This window comes from Rhinopithecus roxellana, chromosome 17 (genome assembly GCF_007565055.1).
Source record: "Rhinopithecus roxellana isolate Shanxi Qingling chromosome 17, ASM756505v1, whole genome shotgun sequence".
Classification (NCBI taxonomy): domain Eukaryota; kingdom Metazoa; phylum Chordata; class Mammalia; order Primates; family Cercopithecidae; genus Rhinopithecus; species Rhinopithecus roxellana.
This window is the reverse complement of record NC_044565.1, coordinates 81,157,700-81,180,923: the sequence shown is the minus strand read 5'-3', so window position 1 is coordinate 81,180,923 and position 23,224 is coordinate 81,157,700. Positions and strand designations below refer to the sequence as shown.

At 35.5% G+C, this 23,224-nt stretch overlaps 1 protein-coding gene across 4 annotated transcripts in view; it reads left to right on the top strand.

Moving 5' to 3' along the window:
• Positions 1-23,224, top strand: part of SOS1 (SOS Ras/Rac guanine nucleotide exchange factor 1) — a 144,629-nt gene that overhangs the window by 103,394 nt on the left and 18,011 nt on the right. For all 4 annotated transcript variants that reach the window (XM_010364141.2, XM_010364142.2, XM_030920974.1 and 1 more), the window contains exons 11-17: positions 7,366-7,447; positions 8,221-8,343; positions 8,635-8,738; positions 9,845-10,067; positions 11,504-11,623; positions 14,980-15,142; positions 15,667-15,784. In XM_010364141.2, the coding sequence (XP_010362443.1) occupies positions 7,366-7,447; positions 8,221-8,343; positions 8,635-8,738; positions 9,845-10,067; positions 11,504-11,623; positions 14,980-15,142; positions 15,667-15,784 (933 nt within the window). The remainder of the gene's footprint in view (positions 1-7,365; positions 7,448-8,220; positions 8,344-8,634; positions 8,739-9,844; positions 10,068-11,503; positions 11,624-14,979; positions 15,143-15,666; positions 15,785-23,224) is intronic.

The following is a 23,224-nucleotide window of genomic DNA, read 5'->3' as shown; positions in this document are numbered from 1 at the left end:
GCCTAGATTTTACATGAAAAACAAATAGGTTATTGTCATTTTTTTCCCATACAAAGTTGTTTTTTGAGAGGTACAATTTTTCAGTGGTATGACCTGCCAATTTAGTTGCACTTCACCAACCTTCTCTGTGTTCTTTATGATCTAGACTACAACTGTAAAAATGTTTTCTTCAGTTACCCAAAATCTGTGATTACAAAATACTTCTTTTCTGCTTAAGGGATTTTTAAGGGTATAAAAGTTCAAATTGCCCTTCTTGCCACATTTTCCTGGTTTTTAAGTCCCGTTAGAGGACTTACAGAATTTTTATAACATAAGCATTCTAAAGTTTTTATCATTTCATCCTAAGTACCTTTGTTTGGGGTTCCTAGACCCATTTGGAGTAAAATTAATCTTTAGATTTTTATCTGTGTTTGTAAGAAAGAGTTTTAATTTTTTTTTCCCCCTGTAGAGCATTGTAAGAAGACTTACTACTAGTTTACTGTCACAAGTCAGTGATATTTGGGCAGGAAAACATTTTCAAGTTACAAAATTTTTAATTGTTTCTCTAAGACTTTATTGAGTGATAAAAGTTTTCTCTAAATTGCTATGTTCCACAAAGTTAATTTATGATTATTAATAAGCAGCTGAAGAATGACAACTATTTTCTGGGGAACTGTGCTTTTTATTTATTTTTTAAATGAGGACACTTTAAAGCAAAGTTAACTGGAACAAGCTGATACTTGTTTTGTAGTCTTCAAAGTCTTCTTCCCTTAATGTGTACAATGTTAGCTAAAGTCGGTGGACATGGTACTTTTGTAATAGTGGTTTGTTAGTTATTTCTGTCTGATACCTCTTTTCTATATCAATCTTTAGCTTTGGTATACAGTAATATTTTGAGTGCTTTTACTTATAATAAATATAAAACACTTAAATTTCAAGATTTATAGAACTTTGCCAAAGTTAAGTGTATTGAAAATTTAAGTTGATGAGATTATTTTACTTAAAAAAGTAAGTTTTTAAAAAATTCCTTCGAATAATTTTTTGAGAAATAAAAGGCCAGCGTTGGTTTTGGAAGTGTTGTGGCTAAGTTTTTTGACATTTTTCTTTTCTGTCTTCTTTTGAAGCTTAACTGAATATTTTAATTTATTCCATAAATATATTACTGGTGAAACAAGTCTACAAGCAGCTTTCGTGAGTTGTGGTTTACAGTACGCACAAATTAGTGTTAACTGTTAGCTTATTTGGGCTATTCTGTAAGGCCTGTTACTGAAGTTATTACTGGCAACATAGAATGGTTTTTAATAGACCATCTATGAACTGGTAAAACTGAAATGGACTTTTAAGGCCTCACTACAATGGTAACAGATCAAGTTACCATTTGTTTTTAAGAACTGTTGGTCTGCTCTTCTTCTCTCATCTTTCTTCAGCCTCCCCAAAGAAAGAAGGGATTTGTGATTTGATTAGTAGGTATGTTTATTGGAGAACATACAGTACAGGTTGTCGCTTACACTGAAACAAAGCTAACATTTAACTTACACATTTTTATTTTATTATATAGAATTATAATAAAAGACATTGGACATAATACATGAGAAAAGTTAATGAATACTATAAGACACCACTTACAGACATCTTTAGATGATTATAGCTTGGTTAGACATTGTCATAAAAACAGAAGAGAAACTGGTTTAACCTTACTTTTTTATTCAGACTTCACTGTGGTATCAGCCAACTTTATCCCTCAAATATTTTAACAGTAATGTACAAAATGGAGCTATAGATCTGTGCTAAAAGAGATGTCCAGGCCTTCACTTTGTAGACAAATCCCAAGGCCCCTGAAGATTATATGATTTGCCAGAAGTTCTATTACCAGTTAATTCCAGAACAAGTCAAAAATTAGGTTTCTTGACTCTAGAGTATACTTTCTACCATGTTACATTGACTCATATAAGGTGATTGTTTTCATGAATAGAATATGTTGTAATTTTTAAATTATATGTGTTAATAATTAAGTAAAAAGATCTGGTACAGATGTGAGCTCATAAAAAATAAATAAATAACTTCCTTGGTTTGAACTGCCAATAATGTAAATGGCTTGTTCATTTCTGGGCAAACGTGTATACTATGAAGATATTGTCAGTAATTTTTTTTTTCTTATTGAAATAGGATATAGGTAGGCTCTGACTATAGATACACTTTCATTGGAATGCATAGATTTTTTATGTATAGATACTGATCATTATTATTTTTATTTTTTTACAAAACCCAATCATTAGTCTATTGATGTAGTTTGCTCTGTCAAGGGAAAGCTTTGTGGAAAGAAAAATTTAAATTTAGGTGAATTAGAAAGTGGTTAACTTGCTTAAAAGATTGCAACAGGGTCTTATGTGGAATCTAATTTATAACTTGTCTCTCAGATTCAGTGTTTCTGGATGTATCGTAATTGGCTAACTATATCAGAACTTTGGGATTTGTCCCAAAAACTAGGGGAAAAATTATCCAATTGGATGGATCATTCTAAATCTGGCAATGGTATGAAGAGACTATTATCCTAAGTAAGAAAGCACAAAGCAATATGCACAAATAAAAAGTTGAGAGTAGGTAGGAATTTCACTTCTGTTACAGACTTGTTGTAGGCAACAAAACACAAGTTAATTAATGAGACCTAAAACAACATGAGTAGAGAAATGATAGGTTGTGCTGTGTCCAGTTTGGTAGTCTATTTTAGAAAAATGAGATGACCCTGAAGTAAGGATAATAATTAAGAATTGACATTTTATGGGAAATAAAGCTTTGCATGTTGAAGTGAGCGAAAAGGTATTTTTCCCTTGCATGGTAATTTCTCTTTTACAGAAGATGGTATTGAAAAAACTTAAGCCAGAAGATATTTTTGCTTAAAGTATTTACTGCTATTTTATACCTTCATATGGAAAAGCCTCAAAAACCTGAATTAGATTTATTTTGAATTTGTGTCCTATATAAGCTGAGATCTTTTGAACAATTTTTTATCTATAGGGCAGCACTGTTCTATTTTTGTACTCTCTGATTTTTTTAAAAAGTGTTTGTGCGTCAGCATAGCGTCTGTTTCCTTTTTTAAGGAATTCAAGACTGATTGTTTATAAATCCTTGTTGAGGAGCTTATTGTTTCTTGTAGCTTTTTAAATGGCTGCATTAAAGGGAGAATTATCACATGAACAGACATCCTGATTATAATAGTGTTTTACTATGGTGGTTGGGGGTAGGGTGGTCTTTTATATAAATAACTTCTTTATGTAATAAATACAAAGTTCACTGACTTTGTCAAATAAAATGTCAAGTGTCAATCAAAATAGGCACATAAGGAAAAAGGATTGGATTATCACTTCCTATCTATATTCTGAACACTAATGTAGGTATACTCTTGAGTTCCTAAAATTTTGAAGTATTGTGCAGTAAAATATCGAAGAATGGTTTTATAGTGAGGAAAACAGAGACAGCTAAAAGGTCAGCAGAAAAAAATTACTCCAGCTTCTGTTTGAAATAACCTGGACCTAAACCAGGTTGGTGATGGTAGAGTGGCAGGTATTTATATAGAGTTAGCTATTTTGATTTGGGGAAGCAGAGCAACTAGTGAACATGGTGGAATCCTTAGCACAGGGATTTGAGAGTCAAGTAGCAGAGTAATGTTATCTCTAATGATGAGGGGGAAAAACTGTAGAAAAAGTCTTGGTTGTTGACCATATTGAAATCCATCAGGAGGTCATGTTTGAGAAAGAACTTTGTGGAATTATCTCCACAAGCAAGTGATAAACAGAAAGGAAAATATAAAAATGGGCCGTTTTTAATTTTTTTCTATGATTATATGTTCCTGCTTATGTTTTAAAGCCAAACCCAGACTGGCTTTTGTATTTTCATGTGTTTACCTTTCATCTCTCTCTGCAACATGGTTTTAGAATATGGGTAGATAACAGCTGCTCCACAACTAACAACGGCAGTATAAACCTTAGCTTTTCCCATTGCTTAATCAATGGAACTAGGTACTCTGTTTTCTTTCAAAATTATATAACCTGTCCTTATTGATGGGTGTTTGTTTATATTATCTTAGCTCTTTACATCATCAGTAAGATAAAGGTCTCCAGTGGTTAGTTACAGTCATTGAAATGGAGAAACTGATGCAATAGAAATAAAAATAACATCTGGAATTTTTATGCTTTTCTGTGTAAAATTTCAAATATAAGTATTTTGTCTTCTTAATATGTTTTTCATTCATTAGCAATTTTTCATTGCTTTAGATTAAAAATAGAATATAAATTAATACAAGCCTGGGACTATATGCAGCCTTTAAGATATTTTTTGAAAGGGGAACATCACACACTGGGGCCTATCATGGGGAGGGGGGAGGAGGGAGGGATTGCATTGGGGAGTTATACATGATATAAATGATGAATTGATAGGTGCTGACGAGTTGATGGGTGCAGCACACCAACATGGCATAAGTATACATATGTAACAAACCTGCACGTTATGCACATGTACCCTAGAACTTAAAGTATAATAAAAAAAGAAAAAATATATATTTTTTGAAAGTACTTAAATTTTTGCCAGGTTTTCTTGGTTTGTTTTTAGTTTCTGCTGCTTTTGTCTTTTTGGCAAAACTACTCAATTCCAGTCAAGCTAAAAACAACTCTAGAAACTAATACAACAGTCATGATTCTGGGAGGGTGTATTTCACTGCCAGCTGCAGAACCCCTGTACAGTATACAGGAAGGTACAGCTGTTAATTCCTAAAATCTAGAAGAAGGCTGATCAAGAGTTACAGAATCACAATTAGACTGCTAATTTTTCAGTGACTTTCTGGTGCCTTTAACCAAGATTAGCAGTACAGGTACATTCTGAATTAATCATTCATAGTGGTTATATAACTCATGGTTTAATTCTTTATATTTAGATCTCACAGCTGTGGAAACTTTCAGGGTTTCTTTAATCCAGGGAGGTTAAAACAATATGATAGAAAAGAGCACTAAATCAGGAATCACATGATCTAGGTTCGGGGTCCATCTCTGCCACTCTACAGTATGACCGTAGATAAGTCTAGTTCCATCTCTTCCTGCCCTGCTTACCTCACGGAAATCATAGGAAATAAGTTATGTCAAAGTTCTTTGAGAATGTTACATAACAGACCAAGAATTGGTATGATCCCATTTGACTGTGGCAATGAGACACATCATGGCTTTCCCAGCATTATAATCAATTACTAAAGTGCTGAAATGGCCAGAAGTTTTGGCTTAAGAAGATGAAAAGTCTGTTTAGAAATAGCTTGCCTTTAAACATAGCCACAGTTTTCTTAAAACATACTTTAAGTCACTTAGAACTTGCTTTTATTCTGTTTTTCAACTTAAAATTCCCCTTGATGTCCCTCAAATTTTTAGCCTGATTTTCATGGAATTTGAGAAAATATGGATGTGGCTGTTGATTTTAGATTTTTAGACTGAAATAAACTTTTCCTTTAAAAAAGGGAGAGGGTACCCTAAATTTGGAACACAGGTCAAGGATGCTTGGAATACTCTGTACTGCGGGTGTGGGCTCTCTCCAACAGTGTCAACTCAGCATCTCTCTAGTGGCCACTGCTTTTGCTTCCTAAACATGCTGTTTTGAGTAGCCTCACCTTACAAATAGATTTGCAGAACAGGAAGAAGATTCTTGAAAGGGAAGATTGTGATGAAACCGATAAAAATCTCTGTATTAAAATCTTGTACAGCCTTCTGTTTTAATATCTTTTCTTCTGGATGAGACATTAGTCTTTAACTTTTGAGGAACTCTGTAACTGAAGACAAACAATAAAATACCAACAGAGAGGAAATTATTAAAGGATTATATGTATTTAAATTACTTTTATCAGTAACCCACTCTAGCCTCAGAAGGCATAAAGCTAACGAAGAAGGGGACATTTAAAACCAATGTATTTTTATCCTGTAAATCTTGCTTTAACTTAAAATAGTATTATTTTAAATTCAGGGCTGTCTGATACTTAAATCAGTTATTATCTCGATGACCACATATATCAATAGATTGGAAGTATATTTCTGTTTTATGATAAATCCATGAATTTGCTTTTTGGGGAAAAAGTTATTATAAACATTTTATTTTAAGGCTAAACCTAGGATGGTTCTTAGTGAGAATCAGCCTAAATAGAAATTTTCCAAACAAATACATTGTGCTTTTGCTAAATCCTATGCTAATAAAAGACATTGTGCTTCTTATAAAACTTTGACCCATGTTATGTAGCCTAACAGAAATAAAGGCATCTGCTACCCTCTATGAATTTACTATTGGAGTTTACCAGTCCCTAATACAAATAGGAAAAGAATGCTCCCAATAAAAGGCTCAAGTTACTGAATTTTCCCCTCCTTAAAAAAAAAAAAAAAAAAAAAAAAAAAAAAGATTTACAATTAAATGTGGGCCTTAATAAAATTTGAGTTATAGACATGAGTGATTTCCCCCTCCCATTATGGGAGATGTCTTTCCCCCTCTTTATGCAGAAGACAACAGCCCAGGTCTCTTGTGCTGGTGACAGCAGCCTTTCTCCACAACTTAGGAGAATACTGTTAAGGAGAGATGGGAGTAGGCCAGGCCTGCGGGAGTGATCACACTCAGCTTCTTGTTTTACTTCATGGAGATGTGAATGAAAAGTAGGTCCTTTCATGGAAGGGATTGGAGACTCCTATATTTATGATTGACCTCTCAATGTGACTACTTGAAATAAAGGCAATTAAAGGTTGGAATAGGACCAAACCAACATAGTCTATCACATTTAATAGTTTTAATAGCTTATAAGTATTTGTAAGCATCTTTAAGCAGTTGTGAGATTTTTAGCAAATAATTTAAAAACTGTATTTAACTTAAGCTACTACTTTATAAATACCAGTTTCCAGTTGTATGCTCTGTTAACATGATTTAAAGAAAGCAAGACAAGTAATCCTAGATAAACTAATCTTGATGAAAGGAAAAGTAATGGGTTATTGCTGTGGCCTTTCTCTTTATAAGGGAGATAAACCAACTGGTGATGCTTTGAGATCCTGGTAGCAGGTGGGAGGGAAGCCTGGTTCCCTGCTTTACCTTTGCTTTTCTTTCTTGCTCATTCCTATGGCCGAGGAGTTTAAGATCATCTTGTCAGTGTGCAGAGGGCAAGAAATAAGTTGATGTAAAGTTTTAATATCAATGTTTTCACCACTAATTTAGGAGGCACTAAGCTAGCAGTGCATTACCAAGCCCAAAGTCTTCTGTTTGTCAAAACATTTTGGAACTTTTAAACTTGACTATTTGATCTATTTTGAAAATGTAAATAATAGTTTTAATCATTTTGAATCAGAGAGTTTAATTAAAGATATTTTTCCTTTTTCTTCTTAGATCCCAATTTTGTTCGGACATTTCTTACAACATACAGATCCTTTTGCAAACCTCAAGAACTACTGAGTCTTATAATAGAAAGGTCTGTCCATTTAAAAAATATTTAAGTTCATTATTTTTTGTTAAAAAAGAAATTGAGCTAAGATCTTATGTTTTTCAGAAATGTTAGATGAGCTTTAAAATATACTTCACGAGCACTTTTTCAATAAATAAAATCTCTTAAATGAACGTTTATTTTATGTTAGCTTTTATTTCAATACAAAAATAAGTATTTTTTGTATGTGAAAACTCAGTATTTGAAATTTCAAATTTACAGAACGATCTATATAAAATTTATAATTTAGAGTCAAGAAATTCAAATTTTGATGAGTTAGATGTTCTAAGTAAGTTTTCAAACACACTTGACGTTGAGTAAAATGGAGCTTGTCAGTGAACAAATACTGTGATGGAAGGAAAATATTTCATGTACCCAAACAAAGAGCAATCAGTTTTTCTGGAATTACCCTTAACAGTGATTATGTCACCTGATTTAGAGTAATTCCACAGACCAAAAATGAATATCAGTCCCATAACTTTATAGTCACATTTATTTTTAGAATTTGCATGTATTCTTTATTTTGTTTGTAGTTAGTTTTATCTATATTGGCAAGTACTAATTTCTTTTAAAATTTTAAAAATAATTTTATTAACCTTTAATATTATAGAAGTCTCACTTGTTTACACTGATATGCATATTTTTAGTAATTTTTTACAGTATTCTCTTGATTTTGCTGACAGGTGAAAACATTTGTGGTTTTCTATTTGTATAACTCGATATAATTAATATTTTCATTAATTTGTTCTATTTTATGTTAGGTTTGAAATTCCAGAGCCTGAGCCAACAGAAGCTGATCGCATAGCTATAGAGAATGGAGATCAACCCTTGAGTGCAGAACTGAAAAGATTTAGAAAAGAATATATACAGCCTGTGCAACTGCGGTAAGCATTAAATAAATGAAGTAAATAAGTCTTTATCAAACTTCCGCTTTAGTGTTGAAGTATGCCTTTCCCAAACAAGGAGCAGGGTGACAATAAAATTAATAAATTTACTAATTAGAGCAGTTATCAGAAATTATAGTATAAGTCTTAATGTAGAATTTTGGAAGTGTTAGGCACCCTGATAAGAATAATTTGGTAAGAGTTACTGTGTTTTCATTGTATTGTACCATGCATTGTGATACACATTTATGTTTGATTCCCATGTAATTCAATTCTGTGTTAATGCTGTAGAGTATTAAATGTATGTCGGCACTGGGTAGAGCACCACTTCTATGATTTTGAAAGAGATGCATATCTTTTGCAACGAATGGAAGAATTTATTGGAACAGTAAGAGGTATGTTTTTTTTTTTTAGGTGCTTAGTTTTATATGTAATAAAAGTACCAACACGGTGACTATCAATTGATGTTATTGTGGCTCAGTAATACGAGATGTTTATAATAGTACCAGCATAACCATTTGAAAAAGTTAAAAATTTCCATCAAACAACATTTAGACCTGCAACAGTCACCCTGTTGATCCAATGTATTTCATTTAGTGAATCAATTTACTGATTATTTTAGAGTTGGTTAAGCCAAGTCTTCATACATATCCCAAAGTATGAGGGCGTTTGGGAATTAGGTTGTGCCATTATAACACCACTGATGGAGGTCGAGTGGGCCACAGGTGAATAGAGAGAATCAGAGAGGAAGCAGAGTGGATTAAATTGAGAGTTTGTGTCTAACACTACCACTAATCAGATACGTGACTTTGGGCAAAATCACTTAGATTCTTTAGACTTCAGTTTTCTTATCAATAACATGAGGAGCTAGGTTTGTTGATCTCCAAGGTTTTCCTTCTAGTTTTAAAGATTGTATGAGTGTATAGCTCTAAGGATGTTTTAGACAAACTTATTTTTATTTCCTTTATATGCTCTAAATGATAATCAGAAAATAGTTAAATAATAGTACTTCAAATGTACAATACAAAACAGAGCCACATCAAAACTCACACTAAAAATGAAGGAATCAGTCCTCTGGCATTGATATTTATTGGTTTATAAAATGCAATGTCAATTAGATTAATAGTGTGTATAATCTATCCTTATAAATCCTGTGATTTACATAAGATATACCTTTTGGAGGATTATAAAATAATACATTAAACTGAAGATCAGAACAGTAGGGGTGGACAATCTCTACAAATTAAGTACTTTCTAATTTTATTTGGAAAGGATCTGGAAGAACACATACCAGGCTACTAACAGTAGTTACCCATGTGGAGAAGAATAAGATTAGAATGGGGGCCGGGAAATGGAAAAGGGGAACTTGCATTTTTCATTTTGATCATTTGAACTTTTTATAGCAAAGATACGTTCAGGTATCATCTGTGTGATTTTAAACCATTTAAAAAATATTAAATAAAGAATATTTAAATGTTATTTAAAATATAATGTATTGCAGGTAAAGCAATGAAAAAATGGGTTGAATCCATCACTAAAATAATCCAAAGGAAAAAAATTGCAAGAGACAATGGACCAGGTCATAATATTACATTTCAGAGTTCACCTCCCACAGTTGAGTGGCATATAAGCAGACCTGGGCACATAGAGACTTTCGACCTGCTCACCTTACACCCAATAGAAATTGCTCGACAACTCACTTTACTTGAATCAGATCTATACCGGTATGTACTTTAACATTCAGGCTGAAAAATCATTTCAAAAGAGTGAATTTTTAAAATGAAATACTTATTTCTGCCTTACAGGGTTGTCCTAAGACTTAACTGAAATCGTACATGAAGTGTCTAGTAATGAGGCCAGGCAGACAGTTCCTGTTTTTTCACCCCTTTGGTCCCTCCAGCTGAATTTACACCTTCTGTCTTTCTGTGGTCACCCCTAGTTGGGTAAGGCTAGGTTCAAATCCTGGCTTTACTAATTGCTGACCCTGGGCAACTTTAATCTCCTTGTGTAGCTTTATCCTTCTGCCCCTTATTTTCCTCAAGAGTAAAATGGGGCTACTGATAGTACGTACTCCTGGGCTGTTTTGAGGTTTGAAAGTCAATGTATATACATTACCTAGCACAAAGTAAGGGCTCAATAAATGTTAGCTACTGCTTTATTGTGAACTTATAGCCATTATAGTCTTTTTTAGTTTATCATACTACATTGATATAATTATCTCAAAAATGTCCTTCTGATTTTAAATGGGGATTATTTAGAATCTTAAACTAAATTATTCATTTTTTAATAGCTAAATAGGAAAATGAGCTAAATTTATAGATCTCCCACTAAAAATCATATTTCTGAAAATTACAGTATTAGAATCTATTTTGTTTATTTCCTAGGACCCTTTTGTGGTAGGTTTTTTTCCTCTCCTCCTTTAGACTAAAAAAAAAAGATGTATGAATTGCATTGATTACTGTACCCTCTTTGAACTGATTTATAACAGATATCATTACTTAAATGTCTACTTTGTCACCCTAATTTATTAATAATGTTTATAAATGCTGGGAAAGATATTATGGAGGAGTCTCAACCTTGCCCAAAGCAAAATGCTACTATAAAGCAACACTAAAAGTACACAGGTATTTCCATAAAAATTGTTTTTAAAAACAGTTTTTAAAGGCCGGGCGTTGTGGCTCACTTTTGTAATCCCAGCACTTTGGGAGGCCAAGGCAGGTGGATCACCCAAGGTCAGGAGTTTGAGACCAGCCTGGCCAACATGGTGAAACCTTGTCTCTACTAAAAATACAAAAAATTAGCCAGGCGTAGTGACGGGCGCCTGTAATCCCAGCTACCCGAGAGGCTCAGGCAGGAGAGTCACTTGAACCCGGGAGGTGGAGGTTGCAGTGAGCCAAGATTGTGCCATTGCACTCCATCCTGGACAACAAGAGTGGAACTCCATCTCAAAAAAAAAAAAAAAAAAAAAGTTTTAAAAAATCCATAAGGAAATATGCATAATTATACTTTTTTGTTATACCTTGTTTTCGCAAATCTTTCTGTTGGTGTAAGAGGAAAGTTCGTATGAGAGTTTAGTTTTTATCTATCTCCTTTACTTAATAAAACAGTGTCTATATTAGAGGAAAAAGTGTCATGTAGAATTATGTATTGATGATTTTAGAGCTGTACAGCCATCAGAATTAGTTGGAAGTGTGTGGACAAAAGAAGACAAAGAAATTAACTCTCCGAATCTTCTGAAAATGATTCGACATACCACCAACCTCACTCTGTGGTTTGAGAAGTAAGTATTCCTAGCATTCTTATATTTTATAGCTGTCAGCTATATTATGAATTTCAATGCAATTTTGTTTTTGTTTTTTTTTTTTTTTTGAGAGGGAGTTTTGCTCTGTCACATAGGCTGGAGTGCAGTGGCACAACATCGGCCCACTGAAACCTCCACCAGGCTCAAGCAATCCTCCCACCTCAGCCTCCAGAGTAGCCAGGATTACAAGTGTGTGATACTACACTCACCTCATTTTTCTTTTTTTTTTGAGACAGAGTCTGGCTCTGTTGCTCAGGCTGGAGTGCAGTGCATGATCTCAGCTCACTGAAACCTCTGCCTTCTAGGTTCAAGCAATTCTCAGGCCTCAGCCTCCTGAGTAGCTGGAACTACAGACGTGTACCACCACACCCAGCTAATTTTTGTATTTTTAGTAGAGACGGGGTTTCACCATGTTGGCCAGGCTGGTCTTGAACTCCTGACCTCAAGTGATCCACCCATCTTGGCCTCCCAAAGTGCTAGGATTACAGGCATGAGCCATTGCTCCTGACCAATGCAGTTTTATTTCTGTATGTCTCATGTCTTTTTCCTCTGTTCCTCCTTTATTTAGTGAGTGTTTTTCATTGAATGAAAATGACAATATTTTTCATTAGAAAACATTGAATGTTTTTCTAATGTAGCATTTTAGTTTCACTAATTATTTTCATTAACTTTTTTTGAAGTTCTTTTAATGGTTGCTTGGTTGCCTTAGAGTTTACCATACACATTTTGGCAGAATCAGCTTCAGACTTACAGTAGCTTCATACCAGTGATATATAGAAATATTACTCCTATGTAGCTCTATTCCCTTTCTCCCTTTTTTGTGGTACTGTTATACATATTGCATCTTATTAATGATGCAAATCAAATAATACATACAGTTATTACTTTGCCATTTGTCATCATCTTCTCAGACCATTAAAGATTTGCTCTCACTCACCTCCTTTGTGTATTATTGGCAACATATTACACATATATTACATTTCTATGTTATAAACTCAACAACGTGTTTATATTATTTTAAGTCAGTTATGAGAAGAAATGAGAAAAAAATACGCATTTACAAAATGTCTTTAATAATTACACAATTACCTTTACTGGTGATCCTTTGTGTGGATTCGAATTACCATCTGGGATCACTTGCTTTTCAGCCTGAAGAATTTCCTTTAGTATTTCTTCTGGAGGGTCAGCTAGCAACAGATTCTCTCAGTTTTTGTTTATCTGGGAAAATCTTTATTTTACCTTCATTTTTGAACAATACCTCTATCTTCAAGTTAATACTTCTTTTTCAGTTCAAATATATTATTGAGCTTTTCCAGTAAGTTTTTTATTTCAGTTATTGTACTTTTTAATTCCAGAATTTCCATTTGGTTCCTTTTTATAGTTTCTATCTCTAATTATATCCTCTCTTTGATGCGCATTGTCATCAATACCTTCCCTTCTTTTTCATGCTTTCCTTTAATTCTGTAACTGTATTCATAATGGCTACTTAGAAATCTTTTTTGTTATTGTTGTTAAATCTGACATTTGGTTGCTCTCACAGGCAGTTTCTGTTCCTTCCCCCACCCGGCTGTTCATTCCCTCCCCACCAGCCCCCCGGCACCCCGCTGTAAGAGTCATACTTTCCTATTTCTTTGCATACCTCATCTGTTTTTGTTGGAAACCTGACATTTCAGGTAATATATTGCAGCAACTCTGAGTGCTGCTCCTCATTCCCCAACCCCCTTTCCAGGGATTCTTATTGCGTGGCAGTGGTACTGGAAAGATCCATCCACTCCTTCCCTGACCACACACACCCAGCTATGAAACTCCACAGTTTGCCAGCTGATTGCTCTGATGTTTTCAACAATTTCCTGGTGGCATAAATGCTATACAAAATAATGCAATCAGATTGTGGCTCCTTTGAAGGAATGGTTTTCTGAGATTTCTGTTTGATACTTGTTCTGACCCCAGGAGGGCTTCTCTCAGTTGTCTTATTTCCTAGTTCTCCCCTGCATACTACTCTGCCTACAGTCTAGGTGTATCTTCATTAGATCCACAAATCTCTTCCCCATTGCCTTTCACCACAATTTCCTCTGTTCTTAAGGGCACCATTAAATTTAAACTACTTTATACTTTGTTGCAAATGGCGAGATTAGGGAGCTATCTGTTTGAAACAGGGCTCTGAGGCTTGGGATAATGGCAAGCTTTTCTCTGAGTGACACTTCTGCCCTAGAAGCTGAGTGCTTGGTTAAGCAGGTAGAGTGGCAAACGATGGTACTATAGCCTGAGATCTCCTTACCTGCCTCTTCTGGCATGGAACCACGCCTTCAGGAACCAGAGGAAGGGCTCTTTTCTCAGTATTCTCAAAATATCATACCCAAGGTAGAGTCTCCGTTCCATAAATGGAAGTTGGGCAAGGAAGGGTCTTCCCACTTCTCAGCTGCACTCAACTGGGACTTGGCCTCAGCAACAGGCAGCAGGGACAGGATGAGAAAACTAAAGTCTTGCTCCTGCACCTCACTGGGAGCTAGGTGTTCTTGACTGCAGGAATCTGGAGTAGATGCTCAGTTCGCCCTCACTGAGCTGGGAGAAAGAAGGGAGGGGCCAGTCGTGGTTCAAATACCACAGACTGTCTCCCCTCTCTTACCAAATTTTTGTAGGTTTTCCTGAATAGATGTTTCTTTTGCCATTTGCTCTCAGGACCATTACTAGAGACTTTAAATGTGTGTGTGTACATGTGCGTGTGTGTACATATGCATGTGTGTGTGTGTGTGTGTTTTAATAATTTTTACCAGTTTCACTCAGTGAAACTCCTCATACTATCATACCACAAGTCCAGAATCTCAATGCAATTATATATTAGGTTGGTGCAAAAGTAATTGTGGCTTTTGCCATTACATTTAATACTGTTCCTAGAAATGTAAGAAACATAGGAACAGAGCTGTTCCTAGAAATGTATGCAGCCAATTATATATGAAAGAAAGAAATTGAGCATTAATCACTAATTCTTGAATTCTACTAGAATACACCCACATCACAAAGACCTCACAAAGACTTATATACATACCACAAGATAGTAGCCTCACCAGTTAATTCTAATGCTAATAGAGGATGCACCAAATACAGTAGGAAAATGATTGTTTGACTGTACCAGTCTAGAAAAAAGAAAAGAGCAGTATGCCTGACTGGAGGCACTGCCTTTCTTCTATCAGTCACCCTGAATGTGTCTTCTCTCTAGTAGTTATACTATAGCCACCCGTCCCCCACTCTCTACATTATTTTATTTACTAAATTCTTTATAACTTTATTGGAAAAACTCTAGAACGTTTAGTTCACTTTTTTTTTTTAATTCCCAGATGTATTGTAGAAACTGAAAATTTAGAAGAAAGAGTAGCTGTGGTGAGTCGAATAATTGAGATTCTACAAGTCTTTCAAGAGTTGAACAACTTTAATGGTGTCCTTGAGGTTGTCAGTGCTATGAATTCCTCACCTGTTTACAGACTAGACCACACATTTGAGGTAGGTTTCTACATGTGTTTTTAAAATGAACTTTCATTCCCTATTATAAACATCAGATTTTTAACAATTATTATCTTTAATTTTTAAATGTTTCATTTGTCTTTTCAGGAGATTAAAAGACTGAATTATCTAAGTTTTGTAATGAGTTGGTTGCTTTTTAAAAATTAAGCATTTCTATTAAAATGTATTCACAGGTCCCAGCCTAAGGTAGAAGAAGAAAAAACTTTTGGCACTGAATTTGTAAGATAATGTAAATTAAATGTTCACATAATTTTGTAAGGAATGACATGATAAACTAGATCTCTCTCTCTCTCACACACACACACACACACACACACACACACACACACTTTAAGTTTATACTGAGGTCTATGAAGACAATTTATTTGAAGCAGTGTTACAGTCATAAAATCAAATTGATACTGTTGTATTTGGGCCTTTCTGTTAGCCTAGCTTTTTTTTTTTTGACAAGACCTTTGATTCCTATTGTAAACTTATGCCTCCTATTTTTTTTTTCCTTATAGCAAATACCAAGTCGCCAGAAGAAAATTTTAGAAGAAGCTCATGAATTGAGTGAAGATCACTATAAGAAATATTTGGCAAAACTCAGGTCTATTAATCCACCATGTGTGCCTTTCTTTGGTAAGTATTTCTGAATTTTTATTGCATTTCTGGATAAAACACTTATTTCATTAAATGACTGAATAATTACATGTCTAATATGCCAGCAGAAAATACTTGTCTGACCAATATTTAGCACCTGAAACCCTTTAGAATTTTTCTCATTAAGACTTAAGGTCAAGTCTAATATACATTTCATTTTCTATTTTCATCTTAGGCAGCCATTAGATATTATATGATACTTGTGTTTTTATATTTATAAAAGCCTTTTTAATTGAATTTTAATAAACTAAATACAGCAGAGGCATATTTATAACCATTTTTGTAAACAGTTTCACATGGCTAAAAATCATAGTGTGCCTGCTGTGTCTTTGGGCCCACACCTCTGGCACATCAGAATTTTAATTCTCTTTATCCTCTTTTATTTTTCCCCATCTGCATCAGAGGAAGGAAGTACCTTTTCCTTCCTTGTTAGGACTGAATCTACCACCTGAATCTCCCTTTCTGTAGGTTCCTCTACCTTTTCCCATTCTTTATTTCCTGTATTTTCATGTATTCAATATGTCTTTCCTACTCTTGTCTTTCTTCTGCCTGAGTATATATATGCCCTGATGTTCCTTCTTTTGAATGCTTATAGAAATTATGGTCTTTCTCTAGTCTCTTTAGTATGTGCTATAGTTTCTTCTAGCCTTTTCCTCATCTATATCTATTTTTTTATATAGTTTCAAATTCCACTGCATATAACAGTGTTATGTCCTGATACTTTTAATATCTTTTCCCACATTTTATTGTTTGGCCTTTATAGCAACCATTTTTGTATTTACTTCTAATCTTTTTGCTGTGCACACGGTATATAATTGTAATTGTATCATGTGCATATTAAGGTTATTCACGTACCATATCTTATTTTTTTGTATTTTATTAATCTTAATTATTTATAATGGCTGCACAAGTAATCCATAAAATTGGACAATTTGTTTAACCATTACCCTGTGATTGGACACATTGTTTCCAGCTTTTTTGCTTTCCAAATAATTTTCTGATTCAGATTTTCATTTATACTATTTTTCTGTATTTGAAAATATCTTCTTGAGATAGATAACCAGAGGAGGAATTACAGTAGTGCTCCCATCTCCATGGTTTCACTTTCCACGGTTTCAGTTATCCATGGTCAACTGTGGTCTAAAAACATGAGATATTTTGAAGACCACATTCATGTAACTTTTATTACAATAGATTGTTATAATTGTTCCATTTTATTATTAGCTATTTTTAGTCTTACTGTGCCTAATTTATAAATTAAGCTCATAGGTATGTATGTATGTGTATATGCATGTACAGGGTTTAGTACTATCCATAGTTTCAGGTATCCACTGGGGATCTTATCACCTTTGGATAAGGGAGGGACTACTATACATAGGTCAAAAGGTGTCCATCTTTAAACTGTTGATATGTATTTTTAAGTTGCTTTCTGAAAGGCTGCCATGAGAAGTGTATGACATTTATGCTGTCATCAAGTGTATGACAAAGGAAATTTCATCCCATGGTTTCCAATTTTGGATACTCCCTTTTTTTTTTTTTTTTTCATTTCTGTTATTACAACTACTAAGCTATTTGTTGCAATAATTTCCATTCTTTGATGACTGTGGAGATTTTTTTTTCAAACATTTCTTCAATATTTGCATTGCCTCTTGTCCATGTCCTTTTTCGTATCTCCTGCAAACAGTCTGCCTTGTACTTTTTATTCATTGACGTGTGTTTGTTTTAAATTCTACCATCTGTCCTTTCTCATTCTGGTTTCTATTGTTTCTAACCTTAGAAAGTTCATATAATCTAGTAATTTAATAATCATATTTTCCTCTAGCTTTTTTATGACTTTCAAAATTATAGTTAACTCTAATATCAAACTGAAGTATCTTTGATATCTTATGAAATACTCAAATTTATTTCCCCACCCAAATTATTTATTTGTTAATCCAGGTTTATTGAATGATTCTTCTTTTTCCCTGTTTACATATGGGACCTCCTTCCTTTGTTGTTGTTGTTTTTTGAGACAGAGTCTCGCTTTGTCACCCAGGTTGGAGTGCAGTAGCTGCCGTCTCGGCTCACTGCAAGCTCCACCTCCCGGGTTCACGCCATTCTCCTGCCTCAGCCTCTGAGTAGCTGGGACTGCAGGCACCTGCCACCACGCCCAAGTAATTTTGTTTTGTATTTTTAGTAGAGACAGGGTTTCACCGTGTTAGCCAGGATGGTCTTGATCTCCTGACCTCACGATCCGCCCGCCTCGGCCTCCCAAAGTGCTGGGATTACAGGCTTGAGCCACTGCACCCGGCCAGGGACCTCTTTCTTTAATATGTATTGTATCTCACTGACTTCCTATACCCCTGCCACAGTTTTAAGGATTGTCACTTTATAATCAGTGATTCTCAGCAGGGGGCAGTTTTTGCCCCCCTGGGGAACATTTAGCAATGCCTGGAGACAATTTTTTTTAACTGTCCTAATTGGGATGGTGCTACAGGCATCTAGTGGGTAGAGGATAGAGATATTGCTAACACACCACAATGCACAGGACACTTCCCCACAGCCAATTAGTATCCAGTCCAAGAAGTCAGTGGTGCTGAGACAGAGAAACCCTGCTTTATATAGTGTTTTCACAGATGATAAAGAGTTGGTTCTTCAGGGTTTCTTCAGTCCCTTTTTTTTTTTTTTTTTTTTGGCCAATTTTGCCTGTTTATTTTTCCAAATGAACTTTATAAGTTTGGGTGGGGGGAGATGACTCCAAATGTAACTGGAACAATCTATTAATTAATTTCTAAAGACCATTTATTATATTTAGCATTTCCCCTTATTATTTTTCCTGGGTATTTTTGGTTTGAATGGTATTCATTCAGTTACCTTTAACTCCAAGAATTTTTAATTTCCTTGGGTTTTCTAAATATTTAATCATGTTTACAAAATATAATACAGTGTCTCTTCCTTAGACCTGATTTCTGTGTTATGCCTTACATAACTGGTCATTAACTTCCCAAACAAAGCTTTAAAAATAATGGCAGAAATAAGCAGCTTGTTTTAAACTCAGTTTTAGCAGGGATAAAGTATAATTTTACTACTTGCTCGATTAGATGGTTTTTATCCTTTTAAGAAAGCATCATTCTTGCTACAGAATTGCTTCATTTCATTATTTTAAAAATACTAGCCTTCAATTTATATCTACAAACATGTTTTTTTAATTACTTCTATTTGTAATATATCTTTCTCATTTCTGTTTTTACTTATTTGCTTTAATTTACTTTTTTCTTCAAAAAGATAAGGTCTCTATCTGCTGCTTTTATGAGGTTTAAAAAAAGTCATTATTAATTCCTAGTTTTCCTGAGGACTTTTCCCCTACCTCTTCTTTTTTTTTTTTTTTTTTTTTTTTTTTTCCTTTTTTGAGACAGGGTCTCACTCTATCACCCAGGCTGGAGAGTACAGTGGCACCATCTTGGCTCACTGCATCCTCCAGCTCATGGACTCAAGCAGTCGTCCCATCTCAGTCCCCCAAGTGGGAGGAACTACAGGCACAAACCACTATGCCTGGCTAATTTTTTTATTTTTTGTAGACACAGGGTTTCACCAGATTGCCCAGGCTGGTCTCGAACTCCTGAGCTCAAGAGATCCACCCGCCTTGGCCTCCCAAAGTTCTAGGATTACAGGTGTGAGCCACCATGCCCAGCCTGACCCTCTACATTCTTGATAAAAATACTGAGTTCATAGATTTTTCTCTTCCTGGTAAAATATTAAAGCCTTTATGTTTTTGCTTAAATATGTTGACTATGTTACCAGTTCATTCAAGGGGAACTGGTAAGGCCCTGGATATATCTGACGTTATATTATTCAATCTCTCAACGTATATTTCTTGAATACCTACTAAGTACCAGGACTACATTAGGTGCTTAGAAAAATGAAAAATACAGTCACTATGCTCACCTAGCCTGTAGTCAGGCTACTCATGATGTCCTGTGGTCTCTGGTACACAGACATGAAAAGAAACCTCAGGACCCATTCACTGACTCACTTATTTGGCCCCTGCTCCTCTGTCATCCTAATGGCGGGTATTTATTCTTACAAGCTGAAACTGTCCAAAGTCTTCTCTCAGATCTTTATAAACTTAACAGATCTTTATAACATGTTCTCTTTTTTTTTTTTTTTTTTTTTTTGAGCCAGAGTCTCGCTTTTATTGCCCAGGCTGAAGTGCAGTGGCGCCATCTCGGCTCACTGCCACATCCGCCTCCCGGGTTCAAGCGATTCTCCTGCCTCAGCCTTCCAAGTAGCTGGGATTACAGGCACCCACCACCACGCCCACCACCACGCCTGGCTAATTTTTGTATTTTTACTAGAGATGAGGTTTCACCATGTTGGTCAGGCTGGCCAGGCTGGTCTCAAACTCCTGACCTCAGGTGATCCACCCGCCTCAGCCTCCCAAAGTGCTGGGATTACAGGTGTGAGCCACCGCACCCAGCCATAACATGTTTTTAAATGAAGGAAGGAAGTTTCAGACCTACTTTAGAGTATGATTTCATAAGGGATTTTAAAGTGAGCTGTGTGATTTATTGAGTGAATACAAACATGTAGGTAGTTTGATAGGCACACAAAGTTTAATAGGTACAGCCTATCTGCCAGCCTTCATACACCTTTCTTCTTGCTCATCTTCCTACTGAGCTTCTGCTTCTTTAAGGTAGTTTATCTACAACTGACCCTGGTCAGTTTTGGTGCCCTGTCTTTGCTGTTCTTAAGCTAAAAGTTATCAGTCTCTGGAGTTAGACAGCCTTTTGTACAGTTCTAACCCAGTGGGTAAATAAAGCCAGATGTTATTGCTGCTTCTGAATTACCATCCTGTCTATATGGTAGTTTATAGAAACTTCTTCCAGATTCTTTTCCTAAATTCTGGATACTGGTTTTCAAACGCCTTCTTTGGGGGAGGGTCAGAGATAGTACCTGATAGTTCCTCTATTATTTTACAAGCATTATTCCCATCTTTTGCTGGCAGTACCACCATTTACAGAATAAAAGTAAGGCAGTTACTCCTTCCAACGCTCTGCCAGATGTTTCAGGTCTATAACACAGTTTTTCTCCATAAACTAAAATATTCTGATAGGTAGAATGGATAGGTGGGCTAAGAAACGAATTTTTTCAGCCGGGCGCAGTGGCTTACGCCGATAATCCCAGCACTTTGAGAGGTTGAGGTGAGTGAATTGCTTGGGGCCAGGAGTTCGAGACCAGCCTGGCCAACATGGCAAAACCCCATCTCTACTAAAAATACAAAAGTTAGCCAGGCATGGTGGTACAATTCCTGTAGTCCCAGCTACTCAGGAGGCAGAAGCAGAAGAATTGCTTGAACCCAGGAGGCAGAGGTTGCAGTGAGCCAAGATCACACTGCTGTACTCCAGCCTGGGTGATGAGGCGAGACTCTGTCTCAAAAATAGAATTTTTTCTAAGGTAAAAGGATGTACCTTAATCAGATTTGTCATCAGACATCCAAGCCTTTAGCATTGACTTTGCCCTTTGCTTTTACGCAGCTCTGATCTTGTGTCCTCCTTCTGTTATGTGTAAATTTGCTTTGTCTCCATTCTTGCTTTCCAGCTATTTTAGAATTGATTCTCATATCCTGGCCTATCTATTAAATGCCTCTCTTCTATTTTGAAATAATATGTTTCTTCATTCAGTCAAAAACATTTGTTGAATGCCCCTATGTGTTATGCCCAGGGCTACATGCTAAGCATAGACAAATAAGATACAGTTCCATAGTTTCTGCTCCCTTGAAAGAGCACAGAAGTTAAGTCACAGCACTGTGTAGTAAGTATAACACTGTATTGCAGAAAAGTTTAGATTGAAGTGTGGACAAATGCTATAGAAGCCTAGAATCCTAAGCAGCTTTGTCCTGGGAAGGATGGGAAAGACAACAGCAAAAAGGTGAAACGTCAGCCTTTTTCTTTGTCATAATGCTCTGTTTTCCCTTTTCCCTAGAAGAGCTGCCTCCAGAGGTAGGGTATGTTAAATGATGTACTGAAGTACAGGAATAACTAGACTTTCTATTTATCTATTTTTAAAACATGAAAAAAAACCCTAAGCTTTACTAGTATATAATTCTCAGGTTTATGTTATACATACATACATATATGCTATGTTTTTATTAAACTATATATGTGTATATAAGGAGAAAGCGAGGATATGTGCTTAAATATTTTTTACTGATGCAGCGTAAGATCAAAGTTGGGACACCACTGCTGTGATCATTTGTTCTTTTAGCTAGCCATCAGTTAGGCATAAAATAATTTCCAAATTTCACCCCGAACAGTACCAAAGTGCTACTTATAAGCATTTTCACAACTTCATTTAAGTGTGCTTTCAAGAACAAAGCTGTGAGTCTTCATTCCCACTGCCCCCGTTTCCTCCCCAAACCAGTTAATCAGTTCTTGGGGAGTCTACCTCTTAAATATTTATCCACTCCCAATTATCCCCATAGATACTAGGGCAGCCATCATCATCTCACCAGGACTATTGTTAGCCTACTAACTGCTCTTAACTCCTTCCAACCCATCTGGCTTCATAGTACAACTATAGTAATCCTTTTAGAATGCAAACAAAGATCCTTATAATTCCCTAATTATCTCCTAGATAAAAGTTAAGCTATTTAACAAAAGGCACTTCATGACCCAGTCCAAGTGCTAATACCTAAAACTCTTCACAGATGGGCCATCAGTTTGTGACCAAGGTTGATTTGGGCTGCCACTGAAATGCATACTCTTATGGACATGTTTGTCAGACTGAACACTGAGCTGAGTGGATCATGCAGCTTGTGTAGAGGAGAGTACAAATGGCTGAAAGTAAAAGCCAAATGACAGGCAGATGTGAAAATAAAAAAGCCTGTGCTTACTAGAACATACAGTCACTTTGTCTTATGAATGTATCATCAGGCATAGCCTAGGTGCTGAGAAATAACCAAGTAACTAACGCACTTAATAACTGGATCCTTTTAAAAACCAAACGGGCATTGATGTCAGTTAGATTTCATTATTGCTGATCTGTTCAATATTGATTTGGATCCTTTTATCTTTCCAAGGATGTGGCCAAAGATTTCTGTGGTATGCCTCTACCACAAAAGCATTTAGAAGTACAAACCCAGCCCTTGCCTATGTCTATCCTCATACCCTGCCACTCTTTCTCTACCCCACACACCAAACCCCTATGGTCTAGCCATACTAAAGAGCAAATTATCTCTATATATGTCTTTCAAGCAAGCTTCATCATGAATCAGTGCCTTTATACACATTGCTGCTTTGCTTAGACTGCTCTTCTATCTTATTCTACTCATTACACTTCTCATTTTCTGAGACTTATTCTAAGCATTATCTCATCTGTGATGCTTTTTCTAATTCTCCCAGCTCAAGACAGAATGCCTCCTTTTTGCTCTCATAGCATCTT